The sequence below is a fragment of the Pungitius pungitius genome, chromosome 14 (genome assembly GCF_949316345.1).
Source record: "Pungitius pungitius chromosome 14, fPunPun2.1, whole genome shotgun sequence".
NCBI classification, from domain to species: Eukaryota; Metazoa; Chordata; class Actinopteri; order Perciformes; family Gasterosteidae; genus Pungitius; species Pungitius pungitius.
In genome coordinates this window covers 8,646,944-8,674,194 of record NC_084913.1, presented here as the reverse complement: position 1 = coordinate 8,674,194, position 27,251 = coordinate 8,646,944, and the positions used below count along the sequence as shown (strand labels likewise).

General features: G+C 42.3%; 4 protein-coding genes across 7 annotated transcripts in view; 3 read left to right on the top strand and 1 right to left on the bottom strand.

The window, feature by feature from the left end:
• rcan3 (regulator of calcineurin 3) overlaps window positions 1-6,902 on the top strand; it is an 18,251-nt gene extending 11,349 nt beyond the window's left edge. Inside the window, exons 2-4 of the mRNA XM_037486605.2 lie at window positions 172-345; window positions 1,536-1,707; window positions 4,152-6,902. Coding sequence (XP_037342502.1) covers window positions 172-345; window positions 1,536-1,707; window positions 4,152-4,306 — 501 coding nt within the window. The 3' untranslated portion in view covers window positions 4,307-6,902. The remainder of the gene's footprint in view (window positions 1-171; window positions 346-1,535; window positions 1,708-4,151) is intronic.
• A 2,314-nt stretch (window positions 6,903-9,216) lies between these two features.
• Window positions 9,217-19,021, top strand: ncmap (non-compact myelin associated protein). Of its 2 annotated transcripts, none has more exons than XM_037486673.2 (4): window positions 9,217-9,612; window positions 16,649-16,734; window positions 17,326-17,410; window positions 17,909-19,021. In XM_037486673.2, exons 2-4 carry the CDS (start codon window positions 16,662-16,664, stop codon window positions 18,186-18,188), a joined length of 438 nt encoding a protein of 145 aa, XP_037342570.2. In that variant the 5' UTR covers window positions 9,217-9,612; window positions 16,649-16,661; the 3' UTR covers window positions 18,189-19,021. The 2 variants fall into 2 exon arrangements, with proteins under 2 accessions (XP_037342570.2, XP_037342572.2); XM_037486675.2 differs by lacking the exon at window positions 9,217-9,612 and adding an exon at window positions 11,966-12,347.
• A 297-nt stretch (window positions 19,022-19,318) lies between these two features.
• On the top strand, window positions 19,319-22,183 carry tmem234 (transmembrane protein 234). Its single transcript, XM_062557269.1, has 5 exons — window positions 19,319-19,427; window positions 19,714-19,865; window positions 19,947-20,013; window positions 20,350-20,442; window positions 20,780-22,183. Exons 1-5 carry the CDS (start codon window positions 19,415-19,417, stop codon window positions 20,887-20,889), a joined length of 435 nt encoding a protein of 144 aa, XP_062413253.1. The 5' UTR covers window positions 19,319-19,414; the 3' UTR covers window positions 20,890-22,183.
• Window positions 22,060-26,840, bottom strand: dcdc2b (doublecortin domain containing 2B). Of its 3 annotated transcripts, none has more exons than XM_037486670.2 (14): window positions 26,700-26,840; window positions 26,238-26,556; window positions 26,059-26,110; window positions 24,982-25,052; window positions 24,608-24,739; window positions 24,396-24,530; window positions 24,268-24,307; window positions 24,087-24,155; window positions 23,751-23,940; window positions 23,517-23,626; window positions 23,312-23,365; window positions 22,899-22,976; window positions 22,710-22,787; window positions 22,060-22,616 (listed from the first exon to the last, which is right to left on the bottom strand). In XM_037486670.2, exons 2-14 carry the CDS (start codon window positions 26,522-26,524, stop codon window positions 22,581-22,583), a joined length of 1,332 nt encoding a protein of 443 aa, XP_037342567.2. In that variant the 5' UTR covers window positions 26,525-26,556; window positions 26,700-26,840; the 3' UTR covers window positions 22,060-22,580. The 3 variants fall into 3 exon arrangements, with proteins under 3 accessions (XP_037342567.2, XP_037342569.2, XP_037342568.2); XM_037486672.2 differs by having other exon boundaries at window positions 23,751-23,919; XM_037486671.2 differs by having other exon boundaries at window positions 26,663-26,836.
• Between the last annotated feature and the right edge of the window lie 411 nt (window positions 26,841-27,251).

Below are 27,251 nucleotides of genomic sequence, written 5' to 3'. Positions count from 1 at the left end.
TGAAAGAAATAATTGATTGAAAACTGAAAACACCGATTCGCCAATATTGATTGTTTTTTCTTTTTAACAAATGCTTACCTGCTATTGATGCAGTTGCGGGTTTCTACTGTGTGTGTTTTATCCCAAATAATGAACGGATGGTGGGGGTTTTTTTTTCCTCTGCTTTTGCAGGAGAGGTTTGAGGCAGTGTTTAGGATCTACGATGAACAGACGACCTTCCAGATGTTTAAAAGCTTCCGGAGAATCAGGATCAACTTCAGCACCCCAGAGGTCGCTGCCCGCGCTCGCATCGAGCTGCACGAGTCCGAGTTCAACGGCAACAAGCTCAAACTCTACTTCGCCCAAGTGAGTGTCAGTTAAAACCCTCTCTGCAAGTGGATCAAACCCAAGAGTTCTAAAAAATACCATCAAGAAAAGAAAATATTATAATAATGCCACATACTTCTGGAAACATCAGATCCTGGTAGCTTCGATATCCAATGAAATGCAAACAAGCAAACTCTCGCTAAAATCCCTCCCAGGCTGCACATTTCATCCAACAACAACAAAATCGAGATAGCCAAAAGCAAGAGATAACTGCACAGATTACAGAGATGAAGGCATCATATCTCTCAAACCCTCCCTCAACAAAGTGCAAACAAACATCAGCCACCGAAATAGCACCTCCACATTCCAATCATAGTTTTCCCCCTGTTTAAATAATGTAAATAGTTTAATGGTTTTAGTGTTTTTACAGAAACCTCGCCGGAACACTCTGTACCAAAACCTCACTACATTTGTTCTGCTTCACTCCATCAAAGTAAAACTTTCCACAGATACCGTCCACAACCTGGTCTTTGACTGAGATGAGTTTTTAGCCTGGTTTCATAATGATGGATACCCTGTAAGGGATTTATTTTCAGGCAGATTCTGTCAATTTAAAAAAGAATCTGTGAACATTTTAGCTCTCACAAGTGTTCATCCTACAGAAGATAAATTGTCCAAATAGACAAAGTAGTTACAGGGTTATTACACTTTTGAGGTTCTCCTCTAAATTCCTCACACTTGCTCTATTTATTTCTCTTCTCTGGCCACACTTGACTGCCTCTTCAACCCTCCCTGTCAAAGCTCGTCATTCACACCATTGAACACACGGATGCATACATTTGGGATTTGTCGTCCCTTGTGGCCGTGTGTTTTTGTCTGTTGCCTTTGCAGAAGAGAGGGAATTTAAAAAAGGGTGAAGTGTCTTTCTTTAGTACAAACACAAAACAAGAAGTGTATATATCTACAGCACTGTGATGTGTAGATGATTCAATGTGTGGTTGTTTTTGGCTTAAAGTCATTTTGACATCTAACTGGTTTCCCCTTTATGCTGCTACCTGTTAAAGAAATAATTAGTTCATATCAGAATATTGGCATTGCTTTTCTGTACTAGGATTACATATATACAATAAATAGCTTACAGGTTTAACAGATTGTGCCTCTTCTGATCCCTTTGACGTCCTATGCGGAGCTCCAAGGCTTCATCAGTTGTCATCCTCTCTCTCCGACAGGTCCAGAATGGCGACGAGGACATCGACAAGACGTACCTGGCCCCTCCCGCGCCCGTCAAACAGTTCCTGATCTCGCCGCCCGCTTCGCCGCCCGCGGGCTGGAGCCAGAGTGAAGACGCCACACCGGGCATCAACTACGACCTGCTGTGCGCAGTAGCCAAGCTAGGACCGGGTCAGTAGACTAAATGGGTACTACAAGCCTGTGCAGTATGCTCTCACACACGATTCAAATAACACAATACGCACAAACAACGACAATACAATGACATTATGATTTAAGTGCCGTGTTTAAAAATGGATCTTTCTATGCAAAGTGTTACCATGCACATGTTTGCTTTCAGGCGGCGACATAAGGAATAAATAAGTCCGCTTGAAGCCCATAACTTGCACACACAGTGCTGGCCATCCGTCATTGTCACGGCTGCTTAACCTTCACTTGCTGCTTCCTGACGTCGCTACGGAAATATGCACCAGCATCAATATTTGTGGCTTCCTGTGCGTGTTTGCTTGTGGATTAGCACGGCCTCGTACATATAGGCTTTTAAGAAGCACAAACAGAAGTCTAAGGAATTTTCTGAAATGCAAAGTAAAATGAGTTGGCATGTTTGGTTTTCTGGCTTGTTGGAGTTTAAGTCAACATGAGCCCCTCTGTCGTGCTTTTTATTCAATTTGGGGAGGTTTATACTCAAGTAACTCAAAACAAGGACGATGCTGCTTCTTTGATTTTTGTGTACTTTGTACGAGGCTCTTGTTTTTAAAATGACGGCATTGTCGCTAGCATTAGCACAGCTCAGCGCAGTCACTTTCGGGAGGTTTGGAGGTTTTTCCCAGCTTCTCCGCTGAGACACAATGACTGTCGGCCCTGTCGCCGAGCTTGTAGATTGCCGCAACCTTTATTAAATGCCACCGAGCACACACATAAAAAGGTGTGTAACATCTACAATGTCCGCCCGTGGTTGTGTAAAGTGTTGTACTGTACATGCAAAACAGTAGGTTTTAAACACACTGACTAAATGAAGGAATGCAAAGGTGGTTTAAAGTGTGGTTGAAATAAGACAAATAACAAATATGGTATTAACAATTGTTAACGTGGGAAATAGTAGTAAACACAAATAAAAAAGGAAGTTATTTTCGGAAAGGGCCTCCAAAGTATGTCAAATTTGTTACCAGATCCCCTCATTTTTCAAGTTTCAGGTAGGACATTCTGATCTTGAGCCATTGAGAATGTTGAGGTGCAGCTTCCTTCCAGCTCAGCAAAATTGCATATGAAACTGGAATAGAGTACTTCTAAATCTGTATTCAATTGACCACTGTTATCTTTCTTTTTGTCATCCACTAAAACATGATCAAACTTCCCTCGTACCAACAAACACACAGACACCGTCCAGCCCAGAGACTCACCTCTGACACATTCGGCCGTTACCGTGGCAACACAGAGAATCCCGGAAACCGTCTTTTGTCCTTCGCCCAGGCTAGCATCCTGGCATGTGAGATCAGATGAGCGGGGAGCGGGGAGAGGCAGCGCGGCGCGCTGACTCCCTCTGTCAACTCCCGGCGGTAACAGCAGGACTCTATTCACTGTCCGTCCCTCTGTCTGCCACCACAATGAAAAAGCTTCCAGACCAATTTCCTCCTGTCTGCCGGTTGTCTGATGTAATCTCCCTGGCAACAGGGATACGATCTCACGCAGTGTATGTTTTCAATCTGAGTCTGCCGAGTTTTGGCATTTGGACAAACAACTATTCAAAGGAAAGCCTCTTCTTTCTTTTTTGTTAGACGCCAATGTGCTGACATTCACAGACAAACACTAGAATATTTTGTGCTGTAAAAAGATCCCCAATGTGTGATAAATGGTAACAATACATAATATGAGCATATTATTTCAGCCAGACCTGCTAGACAACTATTGATCACTATTTACAAGTAAAATTATTATATACTCCATAAACTTAATTCATGATCATTCTGAATATGATTAATCAGCTGAAGGTGCTTGTTTATTAATTAAAGGAGAGGGTTATTGAGATTTATTCAGGGAATATAATTGATGCCTTGACAAATATGTTATTGATAGTTTATATTTTATTGATAGTTTAAAGGGTTATATTAAAGTAAAAAGCTTGATAATTTGTATTCAAAGAATAAGTAGCCCTGATTTTCTTTCTACTTGTTAGAAGTAACCATTAAATACTAAAAACTACATAGCTACCATGTATACTGTGTTTATGTATATAATGTATATACACAATGTATATTGTGTTATTTATTCAAATTGCTAAAAACATTTCCTCAAACAGCTGAAAGCCATATTCAAAGGGGAGTTAACTACTGCATTCCTGTACAATTTTAGTCTACCTTTTATACGTATTTTTCTGTCTTGCGAGTACTTCATCTAAATTAAACAACTAAAAATAAACTAAATGTCTTTGCTTTTGGAGAAAAGTGCAGATTGCTGGTGCAGAGGAACACACATTATCAGGCCTTAGCTTTAATAGGAGAACTTCATTGCTGCTTTTAATCTTTTCGACAATTTGTGCTGTACTCGAATACATGTCTGACTGAGAGTACTAACTCCTGCTCTCCCCCCCTCTCCCCACCCCACCATCCCTTTGCCAGGTGAACAGTACGAGCTCCACGCGGGGACAGAGTCCACCCCCAGCGTGGTCGTCCACGTGTGCGAGAGCGAGACGGAGGAGGACGCGGCGGCGCGGCCAAAGGGGCAGATCGTCCAGACCCGACGTCCGGAGGGACCCCCAAAAGTCCTCAACTAAAGAGGCCTCAACCCCCCCCACCCGACACCGGCGCGGCCTCCGACCGCCCCTTAGACCCGCAACACACCTGCCCTCTCTCTCTCTCTCTCGTCTCTGCATTCACGGAGAGCGTCGCCGCCCCTCATTTCAGTTCAACTACAGGCAAAAACAAACCAACGAACATTGCTCAAGGACGGTGTTTGTGGGGAGCGTGGCGATGGAATGAGGCGGCTTGAAGGGGATGGATGAGAATCTCACACACACACTCATCGCATTGTGCGGACGGCGTGGTGAGCGGCGGGCGTGCGCGCCTCGACCCTCGCCACCCCACCTCGTTTTTCGGAAAATGGGGTGGAGGATACCTGTCCCAACGCAGGCACCTGTCACTTATCACACACACACACACACACACTCAGCTCTCATTGCTAGTGCCGCTAAGTAGCTTGCTAGGTAGTTAGCTTGTTAGCTCGTTAGCTCTCCCTTCGTCTCACGGTCGTGTGTTCAATAATCTTTGGTTAAACAAAGACATTCACTTGCTTTGCTTTTTTTACAATACATTTTTTTGTGTGATACATAAATATATTTATGTATATCTTTTTCATCCATTTTCATAACTGATGGTTTGTCGCTTCAGCTTGTATCAAGATTGAGTGTGTGATGTTCCTGCTCTTGTCTGCATGTATATACTGTATTACAAAAGATACGTACAGAAACACAAATACTAACAAAATATATCAAGAAAAAGGAACCTATTTAACATCACACACAGCACGAAGCGTCATATGTGACTAACAAAGTTGTGGTAAATGTTTTGCTTTTTTCTGCTTGTTTTATCTTGTGTTTTTTTATTTGGAGAGGTGCTGTTTTCTGCTTAACTGCTCGATGTGTATTCTTACAATGTCTTTGATACCCCCACGCTTTTTGCATGCTTAATTACTGCTGTAGATGATGAGCTGAGGTGTTTTTTAATTGTTGTTTGTGATGACAGGGCAACAATGTGAGGATTTTGACACGAGTGCATACCCCCGCGCAGAGCTTAAAGTGACGTTTGAGGTGGGGGGGGAGGGGGGGGGAGGAGCCTAAAGGTTTTCTCACAAGATTGACAGTTCAGTCTTCAACTCGATGGCAAACTTTCTTTTGTCGCTGTTGTTGAGATCCGACGAATCAGAGACAGTTTGTCCCCCTCGTTTTCTCCAAGGGGCTTTGGGATGTGGATTTGTTTTTTTCTGACTGCGTTTGTTGTTGTCCACTTCTCTAATGTTTTGATTATGTTGTTTGATCAAACTCACTTTCTATGTGTCAGGCTTTCCTCTGAAACCTACTACTGCTTGTTTTGCACTATCTTTTGATATTTCCAAGCCGTTGCGGATGCTCTCGACCGCCTCCTGCTGCGCGCCATAATAACGGCAATTTTTCTCGCTGTAAATAGCTGAGCAGTCTGAAGAAGTAGTCCTTTTAGATTTTGTAGTTTATCTGAAGGCATTTTGCTGAGAAAAGGCATGAGATATCAACCAAAGCATTTACTTAGCCCATAATGTCAAGAGAACATTAAATGATTGTTGTTGCTCACACACACCAATGTTTATTGTTGAAGTGAGGAAGAGAGATTTTCCCGACAACTTTTTATTGCATTATTTGATTTTATATTATGAGGATATAATTTGCAGTATCTAGTTTAGTGGAAATATGAACAAATGTTAACTAATGTCTAATAATAAACCTTAAATATTCCCTATTCTTGGGGGGCAATATTCTCCTCTGTCCCGTGTCATATCAGCGTATCACCTTCTCATGTTTGGTGAAATATTTCAGTGCTTTAGAAGCAACATGAACAAATGTTCCCTACAGGGCTTTTGGGTGTCAGTGGTGAGTCCAGACCTGATTTTTCATTGGCAGCATGAAATCCAAACTACTCATTTTGCTATGTAACAATATTGGTAAGCAAAAGACTGTCTGCATGTTTGCACTTTATTGTGTTTTGTTTGTTTCCTTCACATAAAATAGTCCTTCTTGAGACAAAAGTAGGAAGCACATTGCATTTCTTCTGTTTCTTGATTGTGATTTTTTTTTTGTCATTTATCTCAAGCTGAACACCTGGTTAGCCTTTTCACCAGCATATTGCAGTGAGTGAAACACTCCACTTCCTTTTTGCTAGTGTGAACCTTTGAGAATTTCAGGCCTTTTTTTGGTCTATGGAAGCGTACCACTTGTGGTTCTAGACATGAAGTACAGTTAAATAGGTAAGTAAAATCAATGTCGTTATTTTCGTGTTCGTCTGCAAGAAGCGTTCATCTTATCTGCTGAGAAAGTTAAACTTTCTTTTTTTTAATGCAGACAGGGTGCAGTTTTATTGGCACTACAGCAAAGCTGTCGCAGTAATCTTAGTAGACAGAATATTGAGGGAACTACTGAGGTGTGTTTTGATAAAGAGGAAGCAGCGGAGCAGAAGGATGACACTGGTGACGTTTTTTTTTTACTCTCTGTGGTCATGGTGTTTAAAACCGGGCGCATTTTGGTCACAGTTGAAATGAAAATGTATATTTATGTACATATGCCAAGTGTTTTTGTCTTTTTTTGTTGTTGCTGAGGCCAGTCCCGGTATGCAGTTTGTTACAGCTTATCTTGGCAATGTTGTAATGGGGGAAAAAAAAACAAAAATATGTAACTCAGTCCTAAAGATGCTCGATCAAAAACCAATTGTCTTTGTGTTGTGCTCAACTTGGACTGTTTGAATCTTTCTTTCATTTCTGGGGAACGTCTACTAAAAAGGTCGATGATACCATTTGTCACTGTTGTACCGTTTCTGTTGGAATTTGAATAGTGTGTCTTGTATTGTAGGAATCCAGAAAACAAAGTAGCAAAACAAGCAATAATTTACAGTTCTATAATACCGGTATGCGTATTTTCATGTTCTGTACTTATTTCTCAGAGATGGTCTCTGTCTCTTACCGTATCTGCTTCTATTTGTGCAGTATAATAGCCATTTGTTTCACATAGAGAAATACATAAACGTATTCTTAAAAGCAATGTTTAGTGTTGTTTGTTTTAGGTTTTGGTACTTGAGGCATCCCGCTTGAGATGCAAAAATAGGAACAGAAACGGAATCTCACGCATATATTTTCAAATGCTATGAAAATGCATTACGTCTTGGTTCAGATGCTGCAGAAGATATTTTCAACTACAAATACCTCACTTTTTGAAGATCTGACATCACTGAATTGTAATACATACGTTAAACAAAGATGGTTCGCATTGTACCTGAAAAAACAATCCTTGGCTCTGACTAAGAGGTGATGATGAATAAAACACATCATCACCTCAAAGTGAGGCAATTAAAAAGGTTAGTCATATAATTACTCTTATTGTCGTGCATTCCCACACGGACACATTCGCAGTATTGTTTCTGTGGCACTAGACTCTGGTGCCCCCCCAGCACTTTACCAGCAGTGTGACATGTATTCAAATCCTACTTTGAAATGCTGACATGGTACAACAGTGGCACTGCCACTTGCACTTGTCACCTCCTATTTCCCTCCATGGAGTCCTAACAATATTTAATATGTGAGTCAGAGCCTCGTGTTCAATACTAAAGTCACGGAAAGGAATGTTTTAATGATTGTTTTAGTAACCAAAACTGGGTGTGAAATTTATTAGAAAAAAAAGTGGAGTGTGGCTATATAGCCGTGACCTCCAGTTCAGCAGTCTACGAATCCTCCTCACTATGACACAAGAAGACGTCTCTTCCCGGTGGAGGGGGTGGGGAAAGCCTTTTTACAATGACCCCTGAACGTGAAGATGCGCGTGCACCTGGGTGGAACGTGAGCCTTCGGAGACCCCACAGCACTTTGGTCTCAGTCGCTCAAACTCGGATCTTCAACAAAGAGTTGACCAGATTGTATACAATGGATTGGAAGTAAAGTGCACATGGCAAAGTCAACAGATACTGTCTAATGGGTTTATTCTGAATGAAATCAAACATTTACTTCTGTTTTTAAATCAAAGTCACTTAATGCAATAAACAGATAAGGACGGCAAGTGCAAACAATTTAATCTCAATAAGGAAATGTGAGAAAAGATTGGCTGCCACTATGATAGCAGCATATCATCTTATCTTTTTTTTAATTTAAAGTGAGAAATGATCAAAGGATAAAATGGCCATTTCATTTTTGGGGTTTCTAGGAAATTATGACATAGTGATTGGATGTTTTTCAAAGCCAGGTCTGAGGTTGTTCTTTCCAAGTTCCGACACACAAAGATGAGGGGACACTCTATGGAGGCCATCGTGTGAAGCAAAATTAAAATTGTATAAGATCAGCCACACTTTCCAACAAATGTGCAGCACGGACTTGTTTTATAAACACCACCTACCCCCTCGAGGGTAACATGAGGCCCGATCCTGATGTATAGTTTCCATTGTTCCAGACCACCACAATGGGTTTGTTACAATAACAGGGAGTCAAATAGTAGGACAGGTCAGGAAGATTACTGCCAGTAAAAACAATTATTCTCATTCAGACATATTTTCACACAAATGTTGCCAAAGTGTTTTCATAGTCCTATTTAGACAATCGCTGGCCCAGTTTACACCGCATCTTTTCTACTGTACAAACACACCCTGCTCCCATTTCTTTTGTGATTCACTTCATTCTTACAGAAAACGTCCACAGATGACTGGATTTGTGATACCTTTTAAATTCAAATACTTGTCTTCACTCTGAGAAAAACCTGCACATTATGCGGCCTTATTCTCCAGAGAACGATTCTTAACATTTTATATTTTTTTATTTTGTTCTGTTACTTTTCATCTTCCTGTGACCCCCCCCCTGGAGAGGCCGCAGTGATGGCGAGAGGCGGGCGCACGGGGTCTGGAGGGCGGCTTCTCCGTGTGATCAGTGACCGCATCACGCCTCGGGGCCGGGCGGAAGGACCTGAAAAACCAGCTGCCCGCCTCAGTGTGTAACTCTCAGCACGGAGCTGCTCCTCCTCCCCCTGTTCCTCCTATCCACTCTCTGCTCCTCTTCACATCATCTGATTAACTCATTCACACACACACACACACAAACACACACTTCGCCTCTTCGCTTGTTGATTAAAACGAATTTGTCGTTTTTTTTTAGTGGGACCTTGTGGGACCTATTTTCTCTCCCGGTGTATCCGCACGCACTACTTCTACTACCCCCTCGCGCCCAGCAGAGGTGCGAACCGGCAGCGCCTCCACTTTTTTTTGGACTATGCCCCCATCCGCCCGCTGAGGGAGGGGGCTCTGCGCTGCTCGGGCTCCCACCTGGACAAACGGCTCTAGCCCAAATCACACAGGAGGCGGTTCGGTGAGTCCTTTTTTTGTGCTTGTTTTGATTTCTCCCTCTTAACACTTTGTGGTTGGGAGTAATCTTTCAGTGCGTTGTTCGGTCCATTCTCGGTGTGTTTGTGTGTGTGTGTGTGTGTGTGTGTGTGTGTGTGTGTGTGTGTGTGTGTGTGTGTGTGTGTGTGTGTGTGTGTGTGTGAGAACAAGGGCTCTCCCAGACACCGCCAAGGTGAGGCTACAGGTGAGACCCAGGTGAAAGGGAATAGCTCACATTCCAGAGCGCTGCACTTCTCGAGCTGGCAATATTACATTTCCCAGCACCAGCTTATTGTTTGTCCACTTGTATCTTTGTTTGAGTTTTCTTTTGCGTTATTTGACCAAAGGAGTTGTTTGTGTTTGGTGTAACAATAGAGCGCTTACCTGTTGTTATTCTATGTTGAATTCCTTGCTCGTGTAATTGCACAGCAGCTGCATTTAAATGGCTGAGATGAACAGTTTGGATCACTTTGAAATGTCTCTGGGACCGGTGGCATAGGTATGAGACAAAAGGATAAAGGTAACTTTTATAAGATAATGAAAACATAAATGTGATTCAAAATTACAATCAGCAGGCTATTCCCCTTTTTCCAGCCATGATCCACAATATAATATCCACTGATTTCCATTATGGTATAATAAATATATGAATGCAGTTATTAGGAGACTGTAACCACAGCTATTGTATGTATTTTCTTTTGTTATCATTTTCATCTTGGAAAAGCCCAGTTTCAAAAGTAATCTTTATTATGTCGCCATAGAAAGCCTCCTGAACAGCACCAGAGTCTCCATCATCTACCTCTTACTCGCTAAGCAGTTATTAACATCATTCAGCACACTGAACTAAAGCGCTCCTTTCAGCAGCAGACATCTTCATTTTCAAATGCTGATTGTGAAATGGAGTTTCATTGAAAGGGATCACCGGACGCCACTGAGGCACTTGGTGAAAAGTAGTACAAAGGAGATCTAAGAAAAACCCGGCCCGACCACATTACTGTATTCTGACTAATATGATCTTCACTTGCTCATTTCTTTTAATGAGCTTTTATCATTGGATTAAAACACCAATGGGAAAACAGAATGTTCTGACTGGGAAATCCAAACCCGGGCATCTGAGCAGGTTTCTGTCGTGGTAATATAAATATAATGGAGGTGAATCAGATTTAATCTAGAGGCCTTGCTTGTTTATTTACATTGTGGTGTTTCGGGTAATGTCTTGAGCCCAGAATGCATGCATGCATGCATGCTGACTGGCATAGACGGCCCTGAAGACATTTGATTCCAGGACTGTGTGTTTCTTACTCATTCGCGTGTCACTCTTTCGCCTCGACTCCCCGGCGTTGTGGCTACACTAAAAGTCTGGAGTCTTCTATGGTTTCTTCTATGGTTTTAATGAATATGTCACATGTCATCCAACTGCTGTATCTAAGGAATTTATACACTATACGCTGACTCCTTGAGCTACTAGCATACAGTATCTGTCCTTTTAAGATAAACATTGTATTTGACCCATAAAAATGGATACAGACTAAAGTTCCCCATTCCAGAGTACAACTATAAATTTCAAATTTTCAAACAAATGACAGTTCCTAACCAACTGGAACTTAATCCTCTGGCCTCTTAGACCTAGAAATGCTCATGTTTCACAAAATAATGTCCCAACAGCCACTATATCACAATAACAATAAAACATGTTTAATAGCCAGAAATATTACTTCCGCATTATCCCAGCCATCAGTCTGATTTTAAAACAGCTAGTTGTTACAATGACTGGATCAATCGAAGGCCTTTTTGAGAGAAAAACATGTTGACAAGAATATGTCTTGTTTTTGTCCTCACACCACAGCGCTTTTCCTTTAGTTCCAGTTCAATGAATGTCCATTTGTTTTCCTTTTTACCTGCGCAAACAATAAGTATTGTAAGCGAGAAGCTGTGGTGCAAACCTGCTGAACCCTCCATGACAAAGTAGCTTGGTATTTTATATATTTTTTTAGAATATGATAGTTGCATTCTTTAGAAACCTTTCCCTGTATACCGTAAATACAACATGTCATTTAGCTGACGCGTTTGTCCAAAGCGACTTACAATAAGTGCATTTCAACCATAAGGATAAAAAAACCCAGAAGAACAAGAAACAACAAGAAAGTGCAATTTCATCAAATATGCCAATTTACAACTAAGAATTACTACTATTTCTACACTAGATCCAAACGATAGATATTTCAGCGATGTCACTGCTACACATCGAGTCAAATGTGTCAACATTACTTGGGCTGGGATTTCTGTTCCGTCACAACTCACTCGGTTTCCTCTTTACCAAACACGGTCTGTTTCATTACATCTCCGATATCATATTGTAGTTTTTTGTCGGCTGTAAGCTGCGCGAGGTAAATGTGAGGGCGGGAGGTTGCAAACCTCTCACTGATGCACTGAGGTTGGTGGAGGTACAACAGTTCCGGATCAAAACCCTCCTCGGTTTGAAATCTTGAAAACAAATTTGGCGTGTTAGGTACATGTGACGATGACCAGCCGACCGTGACTTCAGACTGAACCAATAGCTGCACCTGTGTTGTATTAACCGGCTTCTTAATGCCTCCTCAAATATTGATCCCGACTGTCGCTTGATGAAGGTCATGCTTTGAAGGCGTTTTATGAACATGCGTCCGGGAGCCTGCGTTAGACACAGAATGTGGAAGAGCACTGTGCCGAGGGGGTGAACAGGTGAGCCCTTTAAAAGCTTTGTCTGGTTTTTCCTCGTATGAAAAAGAGGAAACTAAATAGTTCCTGTTTAGTGTCTGCTCTCTGAAAAGCAATAAATGTTGTGTTTACTGAGGGTGGAAGAAAGGATATTGAATCTGCCCTGTTAACGAATTGCTGCAGTTTGTGGAACATCAAACAGAACTGTTACTACAGCAGAGAGAAGACAGGCGGAAGTGTGATGTCTAAGTCATCGGGTTTGTCTTAGTTGTAAATTCCTTCGCTTATAAACATAAGATCTATTTTTCAAGTCTGCTCGTTGATGCTGTCTTTGACTTCATGGTCAGCAATGTCACATCAAAGGAAGAAGATCCGCAGTTCATGTCAGTTGGTTTTGTGCTTTTTTGAAAATGTCATGATCCTTTACTGGCACTCTTGATTTGAATTTTGCTTTTGTTATTGTGACAATGCAGGATGTCGGTTTGTTGTTTATGGCATGATTATCCATTGGTAAGTTGAGTTGATCATGCTGTTTAGGTTGGTAAACTGGCTACAGTATGGATAAGAAGATAAATATGAAGCCACAGCCAGGGGTCACATTTATCGCATATAGCTTAGCTTAGCATGAATGTCTGGGGAAAGTTGTACACGTGGGTCGGTGCATCAAAAGCATTTGCCATCAAGTGGTTTCAGATCAACTCTTTTTTTTTTCTTCTTTTGTCACCTCTCGCAAATAGTGAAGAGTAAAAAGATTGCATTGTAGAATAAACTGAACATACAGTAGAATACACACTTCTCTCCACATCTGTCCTATGTGCACTTTGCCAATGAAGTGAGCAAGTCTCCTTCTACTGCATGCTTGAAAGGGAACGTCCTTTTGACGCGTTTTACGAGCCGATGTTTAGGCGTAACACAGCTCAGGGCCATCACGCTGTTTGCTAATCAGGCAGCGGGCAGCCAAAGCCGCTTGTTTTCCAGGAGGTCCGGTTGGAGCCACCAGGATTCCCGAGGTGTGTTAGCCGTAGGTGTGTTTCCTCGGCTCAAGGGCTCTGCCCACCTCAACGTCACTGAAACCACCTTCGGCACGAAAGCCTCCGAGCCGCAGGAGTCGACACACCCTCCCATTACTGATCAGATGCTGTTCAGCGCCCGCCTGCGTTTCAATACGGGAGCAATTTCAGAAAGGGTTGTTCTCGTTAGTCAAGCTTTAACATGACAAAGGGAAACACTGGCCTGGGTCGTATCCCTGCCCCCTCTTTGTCAGGTATGCAACTTGTCCAGGTATAGTTATGTCCACAAGGGTACAAAGTCCCTCTTGTCTGGACATTAATGAATATGGGCTCATTAATGTTTCATTTAGGGTTTATGTCAAAACGCTACTTTACGCGTGTTTAAAAGTCTCTATTTATATATTCATGCCTTCTGTCCTGTAAAGACAGAACTGTTCAGGTAAAAAGGCTAATAATTCTTCTGTAAATATATACACAGGACTAAATGTCACAGCGTCTGTACCTTGCAAAGCTATCTTGGGGAGATTAGTGATTTTAGATGGCTCCAGCGTATTACCAAAGCAGTGGTATTACCAACTTTACGCCGTATATGATTAGTCATTTATCAGAAACTGTCACCTCTGCAAACAGAAAACATGATATATGTCTTTACTAATCTTTAAGCCTAATAGTGTGTGTCAACACCGGGGGAGTTGGTTGAGCAATGTTTGCTGTTGAGCAGGACGCTGGTTGAAACGCACAGTACACACACACACACACACACACACACACACACACACGTACCGAGTAATCGCTCCAAGTGAAGTTCAAATTCATGACTCATCGAACAAAAGAGTCTAAATGCCGGGCTGCAGAGTGCGTTTTACAGACCTTTTCCGTATTACAGGAATGCGTTGTGCTCCTTGTCTCTTTTCCGATGGTCACATGTGCAACGTTGCAAACGGTCCTTTTGCAAAGCTGCCAGGATGTGCGTAGCTCGCAGAAGAAACAAAACCTTTTCTGCTCCATTAATATTGATGGGTAAGAGTGAGAGGGGGAATCCGAGGAGGAGGAGGAGGAGGAGGAGGAGAAAGCCAGATCTATCTAGACGAAGAGACAACGTGTAGGATTTTCGGTGCTGTATGTTGAACTTTTTTGGGATCTTTTTTGGCTCTTTTTTTGTACCGGATACAATGTTGTGTTTGTCTAGTCCATCACAACTGGGATTTGATTCTTTTTGTGAATCTCCATGTTGACTAATTTGAGTTTATGGAGAAGAATAAACTATATTTTCATCAGTCTGCAGCATTGGTCTTGTGTGGTGTCTATAATGTATACAGGTGTCTGTAGTGTTTTGCATATCACTGTGTGTCTTGTTCTGCAAAAAGTGTGAGCAGACATTGTGCTTATAGTGGTGCAAATGTGGGCGACGTTTTGCTCTTTCTTTGTCTACTTCACTTACACTGCTCTAAACGCTGAGAAGAAGAATTGCTAAAAGGTTTTCAACAGATGTGTGTAACTGGTGAAAACTGAATAAATATGCAACGTGTGTGTGTGTGTAACAAAATATGGATTTGATAAATAAGTGTGTTGTTTTTACAAGAGCATTTCATTTTGCCAAGGACCTGAAGTGTTTTGTTAATTGAGTTTGTGGGTGTGCTAAATGTGTGTACTGTTTGGAAAAACAAAACCATCCAAACCGTGCTTAAGCAATCGAGAAAAACTGTAAGAAGAAACGCAGTATATAAAATATAACATTTGCGAACGGTGACGTTGATTTAAAACCTACACAGAACTATATTGGAATGTAATTAATTAACAAATTATTTATTGTTTGTTTAATCTGCATAAAAAGCAAAGCTTTAACAATTTATCAGTATCCGTTGCCAGGAAACCAGCAGAGCTTCAAACTCAGAAACACAGATTATTATTTTTTGTTTGGATTCAACAAACACGATTTTAAACATACATCGTCAAGCTTTAAAGGCGCCGACGCGGGATCCCTTTGTTCTTCTCTCCCCTGCTTCCACTTTTTATGCTAAGCTAAGCTGCTATCGACCTCTTATATCTAACTCTGCTTGAAAGCCAAATCAATAGTATTTTCCAAAATGTGCAATTATCTAAACAGAGGCGGTACTGTGCATTTGGCTGAAAATCATCATGCGAGTGTACGGGCGCGTGAGGGAGGCAGGAGGAAGTTTACCAGCTTGTCTGTCAGCTGCAAGGTGTTCATTAGAGAGCCACTAAAAACCCACCTCGTTACTTATATCGATGAGTTCTTTGTAGCAGCAGCACTTATATAGAATATTAACATTACTAGTTGAGGTCTGCATGTGAACTCATTTAGCACAGTAAGAGCGGTCCTTCCATAGCTAGGTGATTTCTCTTTGTTAGTTGGTTTTGAGAATGACTCAGTCTGAATTTGAAGTTGATCAAAGGCGCAGTTCATCTATCATAACTGCTCTTTCTTGTTCCAGTTTTTTTTTTAGGCCCATTCATTGTTGATCGTAAAGCCCAATATTTCTCTTGACAGTTCGATTTAAACACACTGGGTGATTTTCAAATTAGTCACTGAAGCTGTTAAAGGAGACAAGCGACAGTGAATCAGACCAAATGACAACCTCACACACATTTCGCAAGGTTTGCTAAACTGCCTGCAAATATAGAAATCCTTTACGGAATAATGATGGATCACGCTTCAATGGCCTTGTCATTCAGTGGCCTCGTCATCGGTGCAATTAGAGGGTGAGGAACTCCCATGATGACACTTGTTCTTTCCTGGTGTGGCAGAAAGAAGTGTTCACTGGGCTGAGGGGGGAAGTATAATTTACTGGGACGGCCCTGACCTACAGCTGTGTGCGCATTGTGTCCTAAACGGGACCTCCTAAATGAAAGGGAATCTTTGCGTGAACCAATACAATACACAGATAAGATCAAAGTGACACTGTTAAGATGAACACCGGCACAATAAAACTGCCCTGAAGCAATATAACATCCCCTGGGAAAGGTGTTGTTGATGGTGTAGGATTAAACGAGGCATGATTGAGAGAACACGTTTCACATTACTGCCTCTTTACATTACAAGGTATTTATTGGGATGATTATGGCAATTATTTTGCCAACAGCGGCTCAGTCGGTATTTTGGATTGTATTGTTTTTTTTCCTTTAAAAAGAAAAGGATCATTAATTGCCAACTTTTTTTGCACAATCACTGCAAAACTACAGGTTTAAACACGATTTCCTGCTCGACATCATGCAAATGTAATGCTGTGCACTCATGTGAAAATAGTCAGTTGACCAAAGTGTTTTTTTGTGTGCGTTTGTCTTTCTTTGCAGGTTGTTGCTGAAGATGCAAGCTTCAACTGTCTCACCTGTGACAGTACCTTCAAACACAAAGACCAAGGAGCAAATACTCATCCAGAGTAAGGATGTGTGTGTGTGTGTGTGTGCGTGTATCCACATGTCTGCTTTATCTCCTTGTCATCTTGAATTGGATATTGATTAAACACACTATAATACTATCATAACACTATAATAATAATTATTATTATTTTTAAACTCATTTTTTATTTTGTTTTCAACAACATGACAACATGCATTTCCATCCAGTTACTTTCTTTCTCCATTTGTCTGTATGTAGTCTTGGTACACATTGGTTTTTTTTGAGGATCAGATTTTGAATCTGAATCTGCCATAGGGGACATTCATGTTTTAGAATGGCAGTAATAACAAACTAAAACAGAAGAAAAGATAAGACAAGCCTCATTACTACCTACCTATAGCGTCATGGAGACTAATCTCGAGGGTGTGTACTGGAGTGGCAGCCGCGCATTTTATAGGACATATTTACCAAGTTGTGTTTGTCAGTGAGTGATGGTGTTGCTAGGCTACGACAAACTACTTCATGGGAATACACAGAATCTGCAGCAGAATTGCACGGCATGAAGCAAATTTGGCTGACTCTAAGACGGCCTTTTAACACATTTATGATTTATCATTTCACCGTGTCTCAGGTTCGGGGGCAATGATCGCTGTCATCGTCTTGGGAATCATCATTATTCTCGCCATTCTCCTGATAATCCTGAAGACGTACAACAGGTAGGGCCCCATTCCTGTGTGACAGGACCATTCCTGCAAAGAGAATGTCACGATTCCTGAAGCCAGCAATGCTATTTTTAGGCTGTTCAAGGAAGCACTTGCTGTTCCTTCTATTCTTTGAAATCTAATTCAAGTAATTTTGCATATTAACATAATCCTATAGTTCTCAAACACATTTAACTTTTTGCATGATGTTCCTCTCTTAGATTGTAGTTTTAGCGATTTGGCCTGAGGAGGTAGAACGTATTACCTCATTTGGACAATATTTCTATATATAGTATAGTATAAAAGTATAAAATAGATTAACGTGGGAATACTTGTCCCTCCTTGCCAAGTAAGATTTCATTGCCTGATTGAATATCTGACATATTTCTATTTAACTATTGAGGAAATCTAAAGAGGAAACAATTACTGAACATTTCATGAAACGTTTCTAAAAAATAGCTTCCTGCATAGCAAGTGCTTGAAGTAACATCAAGCCTTTTAACTTGTTGCCAGGTGGACACATGAATCCAGGGTCCTGGGAACCAGAGCGGGCTCCAAACCTCGTCCGAAGATGTCACAATCCACAGTTCACAGCGGCATGCCGCTGAGCCCCGTGGACATCCACTCTGTGTCGGGGAGCATCTTCAGCTCAAACCCAGTCTCGGAGAACTCCTTGCCGCTGCACGGAGCGGAGCTCAGCAGCGTGGAGGGAAACCACGTGGAGCAGTTGAGCACCATCAGTGAATCCAGTGCAATCGCCACAAGTGATTCCACATCAATGGCAAACACATAGCGACCGGACTGTGGTTTTGTCTCACGACTCTCTCCGTCCCCGACCATGTATGCTGAATGCCGACTGAATCCTGTGGAAACTCCAACGGGGGACATTTGTGTTGTCACCGTCAATCTCCACCAACTGAGCCACACTGCCACTACGATGACACCAAGATATACACTTGTGGTGTGGAAAAATAGACGCTATGAGCAAAATGGTACCTTAAACAGACATGATGGATTGCATGAAGGATGTTGCATGAAGCTGAGACTTTATTGAGAAGAGTTGCTTTTTGGCCACAGTCAGTGTTCAGAGAATTGACGACAGAGGTTTCTCCCCAATGGTCTAATCAGATCAATAGTAAAATAATGAAGTAAATATGTATTAAACACAGTAATGGCTTGACTAGATTGCTCTTAAGTGTATACATTTCTGTATTAAAGATGACTACATATGGTCATGAGGAAATGTAGGATTAACATACAGCCAGAGAAGACATAAACAGTATGAAATACACTATCTCAGTGTGTAATAGTTTGTTTTAAAATGTATTGATATTACAAACAGCACTCTTTCTAGATATGCTTAACCCGGCATTTCACAGTCTTTGTCTTCTGCTCACAGATCGTCAGATTAGTTTTCGTTAAAGAAATCTTTAAATTGCCTGTGTGTTTTTTACTTATATATAACCGTATAACAAAGAGACAATAGAGATATTTTCAGACATATGGGTGTCCTTTTAGTCCTTTTTAGTTTGCAACAAAGGATTTTGCACTTTATTTCCATTTCTCTCTGTATTTGCATTGTTTGTGATTCTTTAAATTAAATGAGATGACAATAAAATATTTCAAATCTTTGTCAAAATGAAATGCCATTTGTAAACGATTCATATGACACAAGGAAGCAAGAGAAAAATCCGCTTAAACCTCAGAATACAAAAGAAAACAGCAGTTATATCGCCCTCAGCTGGTACTTTTTGGTACCACAACAAACTAAAGCTGTATTCAAGATTTTAAGAAACGTTGCAGAAATGGTGCAGTTAACAAATGAGTAATCAAATTCTCATGTGCTTTATTTAATACATTTTAAAAGTGCGATACAACGTTAACTTTATTAAGAAATGGTTTCAGGACCGGTAAGAGAATAGACAAATAAATAGGTTTGAAACAGTTCCCTGTTGCGTAATTTTTACTCCAAACTGAGTCGAGTCGTGTTGAATGCATCCTGACTGACGTTACCGTACGATGGTGACCGTAGGTGAGTGGCTAACAAGCTCGTTTACGTTCTCAAATCTATATTTGCCAACTATTTTGAGTCTGAATATGTAATTAGTGCCATGCGTTCCGATTAAGCTTGACTAAATATCAACAGGACTATGAGTATCAAGGCTAACGCTACGGAGGTTAGCTAGCGTTAGCCTAGCCCAACTGCACTTCCGCTACTCTGCTGTCTTCGTAGACTCCCACTTGGTCATTATTCAATGAATACATATTTGAAAGAGAAGCGGCACGTCTCACACACATGTGCCGGTTGTGCTCTGCAGTGGAGCTGCTGAGTCTCCTGCTGGTGTCGGTGCTGTGGGGCTGCACCAACCCCTTCCTCAAGAGAGGCGCGGAGGGAATCGAGCATGTGCGACACAACAACAGAGTCTGCCAGCTCCTGGCTGAGGGCAAGTTTCTCCTCCTGAACCTCAAGGTGAATCCTGGCATCAATTCTTTTGTTGACCACTGTACATGTTTTCCTTACAGTTACTTGAATTGAACTTTCTCCACACAGTACCTGATCCCATTTCTCCTGAACCAGAGTGGCTCTTTGGTGTACTATTATACACTGTCCACCACAGGTGACACACACACACACACACATACACACGCATGCACAATACCAGCCTATGAGCAGAATGCCCACACATTTGAGGATTTGGCTAAATGAATTTCAAGGGAATAATTGATTACCAAAAAAGTTTTTGTTAAACTAATTCATCGTTCTTTCAGCTCTAAACTGACCACACACCATATTATAAAAAATGACCCTGTACAGCTTTTAAATAGAAAGACGCTATACTTGTATTTGTTTCATAATGGCTGGTTTTCCACTGGTATCGTGTCGGTGTTGTCGGTTTGTATTTTCATTTGGTAGCTCAATATTACATCCATTTATCTCCACTTCTCTTATGCAGAGCTATCTCTTGCTGTTCCTGTGGCCAACTCTCTCACCTTCCTTTGCACTCTGTTCACTGGCAAGTTGCTGGGTGAAGAGTTTGGGGGCAAACGTAAGTGACCCATTTTCTTGCACTAGTTTGCTTTTTCCCAGCACCAGCAAAGTCCCACAGTTACGGGAATCTGACAAGCTCAAGGACACATCTAGGATGCTACAAGTTTTGAAATCTAACCTTGGCCTCTGAAACATGACATCACATACGCAGTAATCAATTAATATTCGCTTCAACTTACTTGACGGGCATGACAAGACACCAATGAGCAGTTGATTCCCTCATCTGCCCTTTTCCTCTCCTTGAAACCTACTGAACTGGTTGTGCTGTGATTTTTAAGATGTGATTTTTCTAATGTTCTTTTGCCTTCATGTCCTTCACTTCTGACTCTCTGCAGAGGCTGTTGCAGGAATGTTCCTCACCGTGGCTGGCATCAGTCTTTGTGTTCTAAGCTCCATTGATGACACCAACACTGAGATGCAGAATATCACCCAGGCTGCACACTAACGGAGATGAGCATTTAAACAAACCAGGACTCCTTATGAACAGGAGAAATCCAACGCAGACACAGGGAGAGTCTGTGTCTCTGTGAGGCTGCTGGGGGGCGGTTTGTGTTGAGATGGACCCATTAGAATCATTTAAGCTGATGCTTCAGCGAGGGAAGGTAAAGGGATTTGTTTGAGGGGAAACAAGGAGACAGAGAGTTGGCAGAAATGCATTTAATGACCTACCACATATGTGAATACGAGGCCTTATATTAAGGTTTTTTTTATGTTCAGACATGGAACTTAAGCCTATCCCTTTCCTTAAGTTCTGCAATAACATATCAAATGATGTATGTTAAATACATTTTTAAATTAATTGCATTTTTTGTATTATTTTGAAAGTGTTCATTTTTAAACACTCTGGTACTAACCTTTAAAAAACTGGATCAGTGACATGTGTTGATGTTTGTATGTTTCTCTGTTTGAACAGTCAACAATTCTTTCCATTCTTTTAAACAAAATGTTCCTCCGTTTCTTCCTTCTGCCTGATTCTCAATTAATAGTAATAAACTTTGAATATTCAAAGAATTAACCGCACAAACCCTAAAAGGATAAGATCAAAACATGACTCTGGTTACTTTATACTGATTAAGTGAAACAAAAGGTGAGAGCGATGCCAAGGAGCAAACTGGGGAAAGGTCCCGTGAATAAAATCTTGAGTCAGCAGGAGCTTTAAAACCTTTGTGCAGAAACCCTCACACCGAGCTGAAGGGGACGCGGGTTCATGCAGGGTTCACCTCAGCACCAGACCAGATTTATGGCGCTTGCCTACAAGTTGCTGGCTGTTAACTTTTACTTTTGAGCCCTCAGCTGTCCGACCATGGGACTGCTATCGGCATAAATGCCATAGAGGCCATAAACAAATACCGCTGGGGTGTGAAATGCACCAACTTCATCTCACTTCCTGGTTTCACGGCACACTTTAACCGCGTGAAGAGGCTTTTGGGAGGAGAGGACACAGGAGAGTAGAATAAAGCTGTTCATTTACTGTACTAGTAAACATGTATTGCTCAAAATCATAAACCACTGTTTTATTTCTTTGTAAGATTAACATGTACTTGGGTTATTTTTTAACTTTGACGTGTTGTATTCACTGTAAATGTGCAAAAAGTTCTACAGATTTTGGAGAAAATTGAAACATAGTAATATATATTTTTATTGTCAGTCTTGAAATGGACATTTACTTTGTTATGGGTTGACCTATTTAGCTTGATATGTGCCTGATCGTTTATTATTAAATTTTTGGCAAAACACAATGGTCTCCATCGCTGATTTCTGCAGATCGTAAATACATTTAGGAATAAAATGTCTCAAAAATATTGCTCCATGTATACAAATTGTATATAGATACACAATATCTGCATTAGAATGATCACTGTCTTTTGGGAGCTTACAATGTCAGAAAAGTCCAGTTTTGACTGACTGTATTAAAATAGAGCTCATAGTAGTGTGTCCATCATTTGTCATTTCTGTTCTTATATTATCCGAGCACTTTTGACTCGTTATTTCTTTTGTAAAAGATAACGGCATAAATGAATGATTTCACATGTTTCATCATCACAGTCGAAATATCTCCAACGTGATCAAAGACTCATTTTGCCTTCTGCCGTTATGATGACGCGACGTCTCGCCGCCATCTTTCGTGCTTGTGGTTTAACAGTCCTCCCGATGAGCGTTACGTAGGCTCTCCTGTTCAACCAAATGATTACAACCGTGTAAAAGAAAAGGCCATCGAGCACACGTCAATGTCAAAGCCAATAAGCTGCGAGGAAGTGAACTCGCCTTTTCTTCCCCGTTCTGTGGCGCGGTGGCTGATGACGAAGGCCGTGACTTTGAAGACGTCTGCTTCGGCTCGTGCACCTTTTCAAACGAGACACACCTTTCATGTGACTACTTTGTGTGTCTGTTTACTTCGGAGTGGAAGCCGACACCAGTGTGTGTGTGTGTGTGTGTGTGTGTGTGTGTTGGTACCAGTATTTCCGCAGCAGAGTGATGAGTGCAAGCAGAGCTTTCCGTCTGTTTCACACCATCTTGTTCAGGTGACGGAGCCTGTCACAGGAAATACGTTTTATCCAATTACACAGAAAACCTTTCTCTACCAAGACACACATAAACAGCCTCTTGCATGTTATGGACTTTTTTCATTGTATTTTCTTGTAGCTGTCGCTCCCATTGTGCTGCTGTTTTTTTCCCTACATGCAGAATAAAGTATCATATGTGTCAACCGTCTGCTGCATTCACTTCAATTGATGGAGGACATGAAGGACATAATGCATACACCATTGACTAATCATTGTGGATCCATGTTTCCAATATACGTGGTAATATGAATTTATTCGAAGAAAGTAACATATTGACAAAAAGAATAAAATATTGTGGTTTACCTGCTGTGTGTGTCTGTTGTTGAAATCCTCGTCCTCCACTATTTCTGCAGCTTTCTTTAGACAAACACGAGAGTCGAGTTTACAGACACCTCTGCTTTGAACATTTTTTCAGCAAAATCAATTGAACCTCCTTGAGTGATATTTTGACATTTCATTTTAGCATTGTACGACGTGGTTATGATGATCCCCCGATGGTGACGCACACCTGGTCAACGGGGAGCTCCGTGGCGGTGTTTTCGTCCTCGTGGACCTCCTCGGCCCCTCGCGCCTCCTCTCTCCTCCTCCTCGGTGCTCTTTTGGACACGCTCGGCTGGACTGGAACGCACAGAAACGCGGACGCTGCTGATCGATTGATTAAAAACACCCAACAAGAGTCCATCCAACCTCTCTGTGAGTGAAGAAGAGGCCCGATGTAGAATCAGAACGGGGGGCGCCTCACCGGGCCCGTTGCTGGGTGGGGGTCTCGGCTGTCCCCTGTAGCTGCGGATCTTGACCGGCCTGGCGAAGAACGCAGAGGCCTCGTCAGCTGCCTCTCTCCTGCTGCCCTGCTGCGCGGCTGCCGGAGCTGCCGCTTCGTCCCCGGTCGACTTCACCCGCCGGCCGTCTGACTGAAACCCCGCCGGACCGAACTGAATCAATGTGACATCATTAATGCGTCCGGGCACCAAGCGCCCTCCGCACAGTTTGTCTGGTGTCAGACAAATGAGAGGCCTCTTTCTCTATTAGTGGGAGGAGAAGAAAGAGACGGGGTTGTTGTTGTTGTTGTTGTTTTTACCTCTGGGGAGTCGAGCAGGGCTGAGTCGCTGAGTCGCTGGTCTTCCGGACCGCTCCTCGCCTTCCTGCACTAAGAGAAACACACACCGCACGAGACACATGATCCGAGAGAACTGAACAGCAACACCAAGACTTATTTCAGGACATAGCATTATTAACTATCTACTAACAACTAAAGGTACCTCGTTTCTCCTTAACAGCCTCCTCTTTCCTGGATTATATCTACAAAATAAAGAAGAAAAAAAAAAGATTGTGCAGAGCAGCCAGCAAAGAGGCACGTGGACACACAAAGAGCCTTGCAAAACAATACCTCTCTGTGGCTTTTGAAACCAACAGCTCCACATATGGAAGTTTCTTGAACCTCTCGGTTCCCACGGCAACGTAGCAGTGGCCTGTCTCCAGCTCCACAGCTGAGGACACAGTTACCCCCTCCAAGGTGCACAACCTGATGAAGCACAGGACTCAGGGTTGATCTATTTGTATCCTACAGCGTGCATGTGAGTATGTGTAGGTGTCACTGACCTGCGCACCGCTCCGGTTCGTAGGCTGACCTTCTCGGTGACCAGACTCAGGATCTTCTCCAGGTCCTGCTGCATGCTCCGAGGAATGATGAACCGGAATGGTGGACACAGGAGATCTCCATTACGGAAAACGCTGAAGAAAATGGATAGTTTTTTTCTAAAACATTTTTTACATTCTATTGTGAAACAATACATACTGTACATGCTGTCTATAGTCGACATGACATAAAGTCCAGGCAAAGCAGGAGGCCTTCAGAAGGATATCTTCCTGAGATACAATCCTTTTATTGTCAAATTTCTGGCATGCTTGGAAAGAGAAAATCAGTCAGAAAACAGTAATTCATTGCGTGTGTTATCAAAGTTGGTCCAACTCACTGTAAAATGCAAGGTATGGGTATAAACTTCCTCCATTTGGCTGAAACATTTGGCCTCTGGGTTACTTTGGCCTGCAGAAGATAGTCAGAAAATCACACGCATGGCACAGAAAAACATTATAACGATCACATTTTCTAGGAGAAACTAGAAAATTGGTTTTGCATCATCCATGTCGTGCACATCAATTACCCTGCACATCCATCACAGACAAATCAGCCGTCCTAAATGTGTACTGGCTCCCTAACTATTCTGCTCACGTCGGATCAAGTGCGGCAACCCCGGAGTCGCTCCGGGCCTCCTTCACCGGCACATTCGCAGTCTGACCTGAAGGCTCAAAGTGTCAAATCGGTGACATCTGAAGCCGACATCAGTCTGCCTCTAAAATAAGCTCAGAACAAACCAGCCATTGACAATCATCCCTTATTGTTTTTGTGGTTTTTTTTTTATTTTATCTGGAGTGGCAGTAGTTTAATGGTTTAATTGGTGAACATGGTCTCCTAGGCCTGCCCAGACAAGCACACACAGCAACCACAACACAGGCATGTGGAACCAAAATGGCAGATAGCCAAGGCGCACACACACACACACACACACAGCCGCTCTGTGCTCGTTTTTGTGTTTTTTTTTTTAGAATAGTGAGACGGATTTCTTAAGACTGAAGCCGTCACTCGTCAGCAGCACGAGTGGATGTGAGTTTGCTCGTTTGAAATCTATTCAGCGTGAATGTTCATCCTGAACGAGCAAAAGAGAACAGACCTCCGACTCATTCAGAGAACGTTCTCAGTGGAAATGATCATAATGACCCGTGATTCTCTGGGAAGTCCTGGTCCACGACAAATAAATCCAGCTTAAAATGACCTGATCTAATGGAACTGGCACTAACGCCGTTTGTCTCAATATGGGAAAGTCCTGTACACAATTTTAGAATTGATTTTAGCAGAAATTGGAATTGCTGAAACTGCTCTGTGCACGGTGCAGCCTGGTGGTGCATTCCTCCTGGTTACCCCGGGATTAATGAGTGATGGACTGTGCCGTTGGGCTGCAAAAGCAGGGCCACGTGACAAAATGAACGCCTACCTGGCTTTCTTCACGGGCAGCGGGCGGATTCTTCGCTCTGGCGTTCAAGTAACTAAATATCGAAACAACAGATGCAATAAAAGGAGAAATACATCTTCACACCTCTTATTCAAGTGTTCCAAAAAAAAAGAGGTCAAATGATTTCTTCTAAGAGCACAGCAAGCGGTGCTGGTACTCACTCCAGTTTCTTGAACCTCTCAAAGCCAGCAGCGACATACTGGGCTCCCGTCTGAAGCTCCTGGAGGTCTATGACCTTGTGACCCTTTCTCGGGGTGTACAGAGTCCTGACGGCGAGCGGAGCCCCGATGCTCTGGGTCACTTCAGTCAGAAAGGCCTCCATGGTGGCCACCTGTCTCTGGTTGACCACGAACCTCCGTCCACTGTAGAAGGGGTCTCCGTTCTTGTACACCACCACGCTCTTCACCGGAGGCCGCGGCGTCGTGCCCGCGGCGGCGGCGGCGGCCATCGGCGAGCTGGTTGGTTACTGCCACGGACAACCTTTTCCAGAAAAAGGCTGTTACCTCATCACCGTCTCCACTCATTAAGCCTGCAGTGGCATTTACCGAGCTATCACACACACACACCAGACACACACACCACATACCTCGGGTCACACATTAATAAGACGCTCAGGGACTCACGCTCCAGGTGGACGAGAAAATCCTAGAATTGAAGGCAAAAGGTGAAATTTGGGTCCGTCTGGACTCCAGCTCACTGCGTTCTGTACTATCTATCCCCTGAACACACACACACACAGACACACTGACGGCGGTAAGTATTTTCTAGTTGCTATGGCAGCGTGGCCAGCAATGACTGGCTTTGTGGGCCAAACCCTCGGCAGCAACCACAACAAAAGAGACGGTCGGAAGAGGAGAGGACGGGCCGCTCACCGTGCCGTGAGCTGAATCAATAAGATCACCTCTTCACCCTGTTGTCTGTATTTTATGTAAATGTATTATGCTTATTAGTATTTGTCTTATATACACAAGATACATATTTTAAGGTGAATTCTAGAACAAGTTTTATTCCAATGTTTCACTTTTTTAACCTCCTTTATCCTGTGGGTGTTCTTTGAAGACAATGATACCAAAATACAACAAAAGCAGCTTCACGGAGTTGGGAATATTTTGTGGGATAATCCGCTCATGTGATGAGAGAAAGACTCATTCACTGTGATACAAATGGGAAATTTG

What these genes read in the sequence shown, in the direction of transcription:
- ncmap (XM_037486673.2), top strand. Translation starts at nt 16,662, where the DNA reads ATGCAAGCTTCAACTGTCTCACCTGTGACAGTACCTTCAAACACAAAG. An exon ending in GGAGCAAATACTCATCCAGA is followed by an intron (nt 16,735 to 17,325) that starts GTAAGGATGTGT and finishes ACCGTGTCTCAG; the next exon opens with GTTCGGGGGCAATGATCGCT. An exon ending in ATCCTGAAGACGTACAACAG is followed by an intron (nt 17,411 to 17,908) that starts GTAGGGCCCCAT and finishes ACTTGTTGCCAG; the next exon opens with GTGGACACATGAATCCAGGG.
- tmem234 (XM_062557269.1), top strand. An exon ending in TTCTCCTCCTGAACCTCAAG is followed by an intron (nt 19,866 to 19,946) that starts GTGAATCCTGGC and finishes TTCTCCACACAG; the next exon opens with TACCTGATCCCATTTCTCCT. An exon ending in TTATACACTGTCCACCACAG is followed by an intron (nt 20,014 to 20,349) that starts GTGACACACACA and finishes TCTCTTATGCAG; the next exon opens with AGCTATCTCTTGCTGTTCCT.
- dcdc2b (XM_037486670.2), bottom strand. Translation starts at nt 26,524, where the DNA reads ATGGCCGCCGCCGCCGCCGCGGGCACGACGCCGCGGCCTCCGGTGAAG. An exon ending in CGAACCGGAGCGGTGCGCAG is followed by an intron (nt 24,531 to 24,607) that starts GTCAGTGACACC and finishes GTGCTTCATCAG; the next exon opens with GTTGTGCACCTTGGAGGGGG. An exon ending in CACAGAACGGGGAAGAAAAG is followed by an intron (nt 22,617 to 22,709) that starts GCGAGTTCACTT and finishes TTGGTTGAACAG; the next exon opens with GAGAGCCTACGTAACGCTCA.